This window comes from Fusarium poae, chromosome 2, assembly GCF_019609905.1.
Source record: "Fusarium poae strain DAOMC 252244 chromosome 2, whole genome shotgun sequence".
Classification (NCBI taxonomy): domain Eukaryota; kingdom Fungi; phylum Ascomycota; class Sordariomycetes; order Hypocreales; family Nectriaceae; genus Fusarium; species Fusarium poae.
Genome location: NC_058400.1, coordinates 2,503,245 through 2,513,428, shown reverse-complemented (window position 1 = coordinate 2,513,428; position 10,184 = coordinate 2,503,245). Strand labels below are relative to the sequence as shown.

Genomic DNA, 10,184 nt, shown 5'->3' with positions numbered 1-10,184 from the left:
CGTTATCTTTTGCACAATCAATGCAAGCCGCCTCTAATTCCCTACGTGGCTGTAGGACCCTCATCGCTTTACAAAAAGCCCTCGAGGGCTGGAGATTAGATAGGCCAGTTCCCAATCATGAGCTGTGCCTGGCCGTGCAATATGTACTATTATCAGTCCGGAGATGCAAGAAATGCACTATCCGCATTGCAGAAGAAACGGCCGCATATCAATCCACGGCCGTTCGTTATGCTGTAACCTTATCTCAACGCCATCACCCTGCATACTATCTGTGATACCGTAGCCATATATGTGTCGCTGGCGCTTCTTTGTCAGGCACATTAAACAAGGCTATAAAGACTCTTGCAACATGTCTATTTTCGCTGACAAAGAAATTCGAAGCGTCGATTGGTATTCTTAAGCCATCATAGAGGTCAGTGCAAACGAGTTGTTGACCGTGGTTGCCCTTTGTTTACCCAAGGTCTGTTGGGCCATCATCTTTGTTCCCTGAGATCGATCTAGGCATGAAACGGCATATTAAATTTGGCTTCTTCAAGCAACGACGAGTCGATGGTCCGATATAACGCGAATAAAAATACTCCCATGACGAAACAACAAAGCTCCTCCAAAATGTGCTCCCAAGTTGTTCTTAACCTCGAGCAAATCCCTTTGTCGACTCGGCCGAGATGATACTATTATTACAATGCTTTGAGTCTTAGATACGAAGGGCCTCGAGATCACGGCGTCTTTAATCTTTCTACAGCTCAATAAATACCAAGACTCGGGAGATTTCACAAGATGGAGACGGAACACAACAATGATACGGACGACAGTCACGGATATGACAAACTCTTGGACCTACTACTCGTTCTGCCTTCTCGTGGCACTTACCACTCAATCTACAGAAGCCAGGCCGTTAGCTACCATGGAAGCAGGCCTAAGTATGGAAGACGTCAAATCGATGGTACACCACATACTGAAAAGCTCAGAACTCTCTAATTCTCTGGTCGAAGATGAAGATAACTCCTCGAGCAACGACAACTCAAACAAAAACACGAACTCTGGGACTGAGAAGGGCGCTATAGTTGGAGGGACCATTGCTGCCGGAATCATCCTTGGGGTGACAGTGTTCATATGTGTTCTCATCTATAAACAATACCGTTTCCGACGACAGCCTGCCGATGGCCAACTTAACGGCACAAAATCCTCACCAAGTAAGAGCTTAAGGCCCGGAACAACCCCTGGCAGCTCGGCGTATCGTTCTTGGCACCACACATTCAACCACCGGTTATCAATCCCAGATTCAGTATCCATCTACTCACAGCGATCGTATGGGAGCTCTCCTTTTGCTGCCCAGGTTGGGATGGTCCCGACTCGATCGATCCCGCCACCTACAATACCACAGAAAGCTGCTCAGATGCTGGGAGTTGAAGGGGTTCATGCTTTGGGATCAACGACTCCCTCGGAAATATCGCCTCTGCCATCACCACGTTTGCCGAATTCGCCTTTGGCCAAGCACTTCATCGCGTGGAATCCTTTGGCTCAGAACCCTCCACAGCAACATCCTTCACCCCATGCTCCATCGACACAAGGCTCTTTTCCACCCACTCCAGGGTCGGTTGCCAGAAACAATTCCGATTCGTCATCAGACTGCCGAACTCGAGGCCGAACTTCATCCAACTGCACAATGAGCACCCTCGGCAGAGAACTACTTCATGATGTGATGAAGCCCTTACCTCCAACCAAGTTCAACCCGCCTTCTGAAATGACGGTTTTGCCTCGTCCCCCATCACCCATCTCCAAAACCACGAAGCCTCCGCCTGTATCAATGAACAACATGAAGGGCCAGAAGCGGGCATCGAGCAGGCGGTACTTTGTTCCCTTGTTCAAGAAGAATGGACAACTGCCGAGTCCAACATCACCAGACGTAACCCTCGCTACTGGGTCAGACATACAGGAGGAAGGTGACGTTAATGCGAAGGCGGAGGCAGAGACGGTTTTGAGGGATTCATCAAGGGCGGGCCTGTTCTCACTCGACGAGAATAAAATATGAGTTCCTGAGCCAGCGTTGGGTTAATTGCATGGAATAGGCGTTATTCGGGTGTGGCCAATATACTATATACCCTTTGGTTTGTCGTCACTTTTGTTCTTTCGATCTATATTTATCTTATTCAGATTCGTACTTGAAATGTCGTACTTGTTAGTTTTCGCTGAGTTTTACCCAAGGCGCTCGAGGTTGGCGCAGAACTTCTTCTACATCTATCGTGAAACCTTAGCTTCCCAAGGCTTTGCATTACACTTATAGCCAGAATAGTTCAGTTTAATTTCAAGTCTTGGGAATGATATGAATATCAGTCCTCTATTTAACTATCTGTTCAATATCAACATTCCAGTATCCTACCCCTTATCGCTCGTTAACTTTTGTCTTTCTTTATGTTACACTGCCTCAAACCGCTATAGCCTACAAGGAAATAAGGCTTTCTTAATCATCACTTGGAAAGCCTTGTAGTTGGTCTATTTCCAACATTTAGATGCATATGCACTTAACTTGTTGATCTTAATAATGCTCGCTGTGGTCTTTCAGACGGCCTGCTCAGCCAAATGCGGGCCAACAACTGGGTAGAAAATTGACGCTGGAGGCCGACCGTTACTATTATGAAATATTGGAACTATTATAATGTTTTTGGAGGGGCTTAGGAAAGCATTGAATGCCTTGTTGCCTATTGGGCCACTTTCATGACGCGTCTGGTCAGGGGATGCCTCGCTACTTCTTGAAGTATTTGAGCTTATGGTGCTTTATTCGACTGATGTGAGAAGAATACATACCTCTGCATAATTGCGTAGCCTAAAATTCCTTTGATCAATAAGGAACTATCTGTCTCGCACTGCATCGACGAAATAATCATAGACTTAGTCTTGAGATATGTCAAACCACAAATATGCATTACATTATCCCCATTGTTACTAATACTGCCACTCCATTTTAGTTCGTATCTCCGGTCAGTTTAGAAAGCCCCTTGCGTTCTTGGAAAGTTTCTGCTCGGTGGTCTGTATGAGGGGATCTTGCTGATCGTCCTTTACTCCAGACATATGATTGGAATTCCGGAAGTTTACCAGACGAATCGGGAGACGTGTATACCAGAGCATCCAACATGTCTCTAAGCACCTCCCAAGCTCGGCTATCGACACTGCGGACTCATATCAGGAACGATTTAAGGGAGCCTTCCCCTTATATTTCGTTCACATCCTCGCTTGAAGCACTTGAAAGTTTTGCAAATTTCAGAAAGACTCGTCCATACAGGGAAAACCATATCATCGTGGTCATCGACCCAGTAGTACGTCTCGAGGGAAAACGTCCTGTAATCAACTACGGGGATGAAATAAGATACTACAACATCGATGTTCTGTATAATTCATCCCAACAGGAACTCGACAACCACTACATCTGCCTTTGAGAAGCCAAAGCGGAAGAGGTCGTTGGGCGTTGGTCTTGGGATGAGTTGTCTTTGAGGCCAAACTGGTACGAGGATATCGTCCTTCCTGCCCTGAGGAATTTTCGAGAGAAACGACAACAGAACCAGGTCGAAGAGGCGGTGTACGGCCTTTCAAATGCGCTTGGCGCTTAGCGCCTAGATTGTAAGTAACCCCAAGTCACCATTCTATACAAGCTTGACTAATATTACCAGTGAACGAATCTTCGAACGAGAGCTCTTCGGGTGACGGTAATAACGACCAAGAGGCCCCTGAGAGACTCGATGGGAACGAGCCTATTCGTGATGATATCGAGCAAACCTCTGAAGCCGTATACTTACCCTCCAAGTGCTGTTGTTGTCCTGGTATATTCTTACCCTCATTGAATATTGTGCAAAGTTGTGGTATCTGGGCATTGGTCTTGTTTAATTTCCTTTTACCTATGAACCCATGCTGGCCTACCATTATCATAATTTTGGGTAGTAAATAACTTATACTGCTCACATGTAGTATCGTGTCATATATGATATCGCTTGCAAAATGACGAGTAAGCAAGAGTTGCCGACTACTGGATTCATCATGTTTGCTATATCCAAGCCAATACAATGTTTCAAAGCTTGGAATTGCCAAATCACAGTGAATCGGTAGAAACGGGCGAGAGCCAAGTGTAACGGGGTATTATTCCAAATATGCTCACAATAACAAACAAGCAAACCATAAATACTAGGCATCTTCCACTTGTGCTCTCTTCCAGCCGCCTCTTCGTACACGGCGGTTGTATACGATCCACCTCTTTCATTCTCCTCTCCTGATAAGACATCTGCGAAGATGTCGATAGTATGAATAATGTGTAAGATATGACTATATCCCATCAATGTCTGCCCCCACTAAGAGAAAAACGCCTTCGCAATTCAAGTATCACCCAGATGCTGCAGATTCAAGTGAATGAAGTATACCTGCAGATGCATAATCCCTCCCATATTGGTTGTTTGTTTGGTTTTATACCACGTTGTTACAAATTAGCAGTCGTTCCTCAAAATGCGATACCCCTCTATAACCGGGGGCAGCAAGGGCGTCTAGCCGTAAAACATGACCGAACGCCATAACGAATGAAGTAGAGAGGCCGTATCTCATCGTCCTTGTACTGCTGCTGTCGCCATACCGCGTTCGGCATCGACCGTCCTGAAACACAATGCGTCGCCAACCTCCAGCTGTCGAGGCATCGGCTCATGTCGTAAAAAGCAAGCAGGCACCGTAGAAACCGTCGAGCACTCGCCCCTTGAATGCACATTGCGAGAATATCCGGGCCTTCCAGTCCGTAGTGTCGGCGTGCAAAAAGCCGGTTGAATGCCGGTCCTTCGAATCTGACACGAGAACGGCGTGTAGCGAGCCTCAATCCTCTTCTAACCGATGACAACTCTTGCGCCTTCCTTGCCTAGCACACCTCTCTCCTTTGGCTTGGGGCTATTTGTGCGGCCCTTCTTGCTCTTCAGGAATCCAAACATGCCACCAGAGCCTTCGCTCTTGCCGTCGCCAATATTATTAGCGTCCGTGGGCAAGGTTGCATCCTGACGAGCCAGCTCAGACCAGCTACCACTACCATCCAGAGTCACCTGCACACCTCCAGTAGGACTCGTCATTCGCTGACCAGCAACAATCGGAACATGGCGAGTTTGGAAATTGTTCTGTAGTGGAGGTGGTGGAGCGGGACGTACTGGACGTCCTGTGCGACTTTCGTTGCTGGTACTTGGGTTAAGAGGTGATGACTGGTAGCCTCCGTTAGCTGCGGGCACAGGTGTCGCTTCGTCGGTTGTGATTGCCTGGGGAGCATTGTCTGTAGCTTGAGAACCTTCCTCGGTAGAACCAGCGCCCTCGGTAATTCTATCCGAATTAGCAAATGCAATGATGTTTCATAGTTATCATAGACACATACCTTTTATAGGCGGCTACTGTGTAGTCGAAAGGCTTGAAATCCGACTCGATCATGCGGTACAGTTCATCTTCTCGGATCTCCTTCTCAGTTGCATCATCCTTTAGGCGTTCTCGTGGTTTCTGTCGTCTTGCGCGAGCCTCAAGTGGAGCCTCTTCTAACAGTAGCTCTTCAAGATCGTAGGTAGCATCAAAGTTGGTCTTTTCTGACGAAGGAACGAATATCGGCTCAATCCGCTTTAGTTCAAGAAGCTCGAAATCGAGGCACTTGAAGAACTCGTTGTAAATGAAACTTTCCCACGTCGATCCCATTCGAGTGTCACGGTTCGGATCGAGGGCGGAGCCAATCGCGTAGAGGCAAGAGAGGGAAACAGGTGGCTGTGTTACGGGGTATTTGGGCGAAGCAGCCTGGATCTGTTGACTAAGGGATCCCTCTGAGCCGCCTTCGAATGGTCGCTGGGGCGGGTCAGCACTTCCGTAGAGCATGGCTTGATAAGCACGTACCTTGTTATAGATGCATTCGTAAAATAAGACACCTAAAGACCACCAATCTGCTCGAACGTCATATCCTTTACCAGCGTATACTTCAGGTGCAAGGTAAGCCAGTGTACCAGATTTGCTTGTAAGCGTCCTGCCAGGAATGACATCAGAAGCAACGTTCTAATTTGGTTAGTTTTTGACACACCACAACAGAGACGAAACATACAAAATCTGTCAAATGGACGTGGCCATCGGCGTCGAGTAGCACATTGTCAGGCTTGATATCGCGGTGTATAATGTTCTGGCTGTGTACATATCGCAAGGCGCATCCAAGCTCGGCAATCCAAAATCTAACAGCCTCTTCGGTGAAGGTCTTTCTCGAAATGTGGAACCGCAAGTCTCCACCAGTCATCAAATCAACCACAAGGTACCTAGTATTAAATGTGAGCCAGAGTCGAGGATGTGTCGTAGGAGGGCGTACATGTATTCAATGTCCTGGAAACTGTATCTCAAGTTACAGATGAAAGGATGGTTGACATATTCCAGCATTCGACGTTCTCGGATGATGTTACGCACACTCTCAGATCGTACAACTGAGATTCGCAACTATTAGCTGGGTGCTACAAGAGAGATGACTGCACATCCCATCTAATCGGCAATCGCCGCCGAGGATAGAAGTAGTACATGATTCAACATCATGACTCCGAAGCCAGTGATGTAACGAAAAGATAGGAACCGACAATGACTTACCTTCATCTTTTCGGATATATTTAAGAGCGAAGGAGAGGTTTGTATCCTTTCGCTCGACAATTCGTACCTTTCCGAAGGCACCTCGACCGACGACTCGCAACAAACGAAAGTGATTAAGATTAACTATGGCAAAAGTCAGCGTGATGCACCAATGGCATTTTCACAAACAATCGAATGCTGAACAGTCGGGTTGCCTTGAATGGGAACGCTAGAGCGTAAGCCATCCTTCGGGTATGCACGATACACCAGAAAGACAAAATGATGCCAAGTAAAATGCAGCTCAGGGAAACAGCTACTATACAGGGTGACAAGAATCGAAATGACCCAATGGCGATTACAAAAAGACATAAAAAGACAAGGATGAAATTAAATCTAGCAGTTGAGCCGGTTGACGTACCTTCGCCGTTGAGGTCGACGGGCTTTCCTTGGCCGTTGCCCATCGTGAGGGGGTCGATATGGTGGGCGACGTTAAATTATCGTGAAGGGTAGCAAAGTCCCATGCTGAGTCTCGAGTCTATTAGATGAAGCAAGGGTAGAATCGGAGCGCCGTGGCAGTATCTGACAGGGCACGTGTCTTCTTTGCGGCGCGTAAAGCAAAGTGAAAAATCGAGTTCGGTTTGCGAAAATGGTTCGTTTGTATTGATTTCGACAGTGTTGGTAACAGTGATGATGATGATGATGGCAAGAAGACCGGGTTCGCAGGGGTGCAGCAACAGCAGCGGCGGCGGCAGACGCAAATGCAGCTCAAAAGTCAGCAAAGCAAGACGAGGCTTGGCCTGGCTGGGTTTGGTTTGGTTTAGGACTGGACGCTTGTGAAGTAGAGAGTCGAATCGGGGAGCGAACAGCGGAGCAGGGTCTGGACCTTAGCGGGCGGCGCAAAAGACGGGAGGCGAGAATCGGATTTTTTTTTTTTTCGTAGTGCAACGCTTTTCGTTTCGTTTTGTAGAGGAGAATTAGGACGTCGTTCGGGGGGTCCAGGTGGCGGCGGGAAGTCGACGAGACGGCGTGCGACTTTCGGGGGAAGAGAGGGGGGGAAGAGAGCAGGTCTTATTTGAGGGGAAGAAAAGGAGGAGGTAGAGGAAGGCCTAGCGAGTAGGAGGGGGTCTACCTGTGGAGGCGTTTTGAGACGTGGGATGTCAAGTCAAAGTTGCTCTAGCTTAGGGGATCCTAGCCACGTTGAAATTTTGAATTGTAGGTGAAGGACCCAACCTAGTAGGTATAAATATAGTAAGGAAGGTAATGGAAACAAAAGGCCTTGACTTGTGCCGGTTCAGACTGAGTGGAAGTTCAGGGAGGAAAAGAAGACGAAGAAGAGAAAGAAGTTTTAATGGGTCAAGTGGGAAATTCAAGTAGTAGAAGGGGAGATACCTACCTCTACTACCTACCTACCTACTAGGTAGTAGGTACTAAGGTACGGTGTAGACAAGGTGGTAGTGACCAGTAGGTGTTGAGACAGCAATGGATAACGGTGTTGTAGCGGATAGCTGTCCACCAAGCACTACTAAATTAATGGAAGGGAGAGGCTCAGGAGACTCAACTGAGCTAGTAGCTACCTAGGTATCCGTGGGGTGGACAAGAGGGTCCTTCTGAGAGACGGAAGGGAACGTACCTAATCTGCAACTTGTCGAATCAAACAGTACCTACCTAGGAACAGTCTGCAGCAATTGCTTCCAACGATCACAACAAGCGAAAAGAGCCACACCGTCGAAACAAAGAAGGAATGATGCCACTATGTGTCTGCCGGGCGTACATATCAGGTAGGCAGAGACGGGTATGCAAGAGTCCCTTCTACCTATACAGGCTGACAGGGTCCCGGAGTTACACAGTACACCAATCGTAGATATATAGTTACTACAGAAAGTCTGTTACAGAGTCGTCCATCTTAACTCGACTCAACTCTACGCTGCCAAAGACGATGTCTGGTCTGTGCAATTCATTCCGTCTCAAAAGTGGTCTGAATCTTGTCAGATCCCTTGCAGTCAGATCCAATGTTAGAGAAAAGCACGGACAACCGCATATCAACGGATAGGACAGCGCAGCACAGAGCATGGGTCCCAGAGTATGATTATGTGCCTGCCTAATAATAAGAGTGAAGAATACATACAGTGGATGGAACTAGAACGGGGACATCGCCAAATGTGGTCAAAAGGCCATGTCCAGAGAAGTAGTGATTGTCATTGAAGGTACATACATATTGACATATATCCTAATTCAGTATCAATATCGTGAAGAGTGGAACAGAAACAAGGGTGATTATCAAGCGTCAAGCCAAGGAGGTAGCGTGTGCATGTTATACATAAACACATTGTCTGCCTGCCTACAGTCTCGTGTAAGACAGACAGACTCGACCGAGAATGGCGGGCATCTCTCCAACTGGTACTATTCATGATCGCTAATATATCGGTTATTATGTGTTATGGCTGGCTGGATAGGTGAATATTACGAAGGATCATTCCTGTGAGACAGAAAGTGTTGTTTCGGCAGGCAGAGAGGATCAAGCAACAGTTCCCTAGTAACATGGGATGGAATAACCTGGCTTGGTTTGGCTTGGCTCGGGAGATCCAATGGCATTGAGGACTTGACAGTGACGGAAAATCCCTGACAGACAAGAGACGTTGTCTGATGGATTCAGTTAGAGGGCATGTATGATTTGGAGTTTGATTGTCCCTTTATGAATCTACTACGTATGTAGTATGTACACACAGCTGTACGACCATACAACTAGCTCTAGGTCAACCCTATTTACTGCAGTGCATAGTATACCGGACACATGACAAGATCTGTCAATGTTAGGTTGTTATTGACAAACAAGTGAGCGTTGCCATCTTGGTGGTCGTCCGTCTGGCTCAGAGTTGAGTTCGTTCACTCGGCCCCAGATCAGACCCATGACAAGGGTCCTGACTCTTGCACTTACAAAGGTACATCTCAGCGCTGCTTATTTTGGTGACCAAGGAAAGTGTACGGTACCCTGGTTCCACTGCTGTTCAAAGGAGGGTGGGCAAACGTCCCTAGGTGCAGCAGTAACAACCAGTAGTGGTGAAGCTACGGATATCTGGATGCCTTTGTATCATTCTTCACGCAATGCAACCATGATGCATCACCGCTGGTTATTGGTTCACTCTGCGTTTCTGAATTGAAATTAATGCTATTTCCATTGTTTCAGAAGCCACTGAAAACCGATGAATTACTACAGACTATGTAAGTACTAAATTACAGCCTTCGAAATCAGTGCCTGTTGTTCGGCGTGGCCGAAGGGGTAGCGCTTGTGGATAAGACGGCGTGTGGCTGGCAAACCCATCTAACTAGCCACTGACTGATCAACTTCGCGTTCATCTCGACACGTGCCTACAACCAGAGCCATAAAGAGTTAAACAAAAGAAAAGTCAAATCTCGTCTAAACTGACTCTATTGCCGAAGTGAACCCATAATCGACAAGACAGGTAGGTAGTCAGTGCAACTGTGAGCCTGTCTACCTCCAAAAAAAAAAATTGGGAAAAAAATGGGAAAATGAGAATAAGAAGAAGTATCCGTACTGTACTGTACTTCATAGACACCTTGCTAGGTATGTTCCTAGT

General features: G+C 47.1%; 3 protein-coding genes across 3 annotated transcripts; 2 read left to right on the top strand and 1 right to left on the bottom strand.

The window, feature by feature from the left end:
* Positions 1 to 904: 904 nt before the first annotated feature.
* Positions 905 to 2,032, top strand: FPOAC1_004756 (uncharacterized protein; the record flags this gene model as incomplete). Its single annotated transcript, XM_044849295.1, has 2 exons — positions 905 to 920; positions 969 to 2,032. The coding sequence occupies 2 exons, from the start codon at positions 905 to 907 to the stop codon at positions 2,030 to 2,032; spliced, it is 1,080 nt and encodes a 359-aa protein (XP_044708005.1).
* Positions 2,033 to 3,131: 1,099 nt separating this feature from the next.
* On the top strand, positions 3,132 to 3,434 carry FPOAC1_004755 (uncharacterized protein; the record flags this gene model as incomplete). The annotated part of the gene is made up of 1 exon (XM_044849294.1): positions 3,132 to 3,434. The coding sequence occupies one exon, from the start codon at positions 3,132 to 3,134 to the stop codon at positions 3,432 to 3,434; it is 303 nt and encodes a 100-aa protein (XP_044708004.1).
* Positions 3,435 to 4,853: 1,419 nt separating this feature from the next.
* Positions 4,854 to 7,049, bottom strand: FPOAC1_004754 (uncharacterized protein; the record flags this gene model as incomplete). The annotated part of the gene is made up of 7 exons (XM_044849293.1): positions 4,854 to 5,331; positions 5,384 to 5,835; positions 5,884 to 6,039; positions 6,086 to 6,290; positions 6,341 to 6,452; positions 6,610 to 6,732; positions 7,007 to 7,049. 7 exons carry the CDS (start codon positions 7,047 to 7,049, stop codon positions 4,854 to 4,856), a joined length of 1,569 nt encoding a protein of 522 aa, XP_044708003.1.
* Positions 7,050 to 10,184: the final 3,135 nt, after the last annotated feature.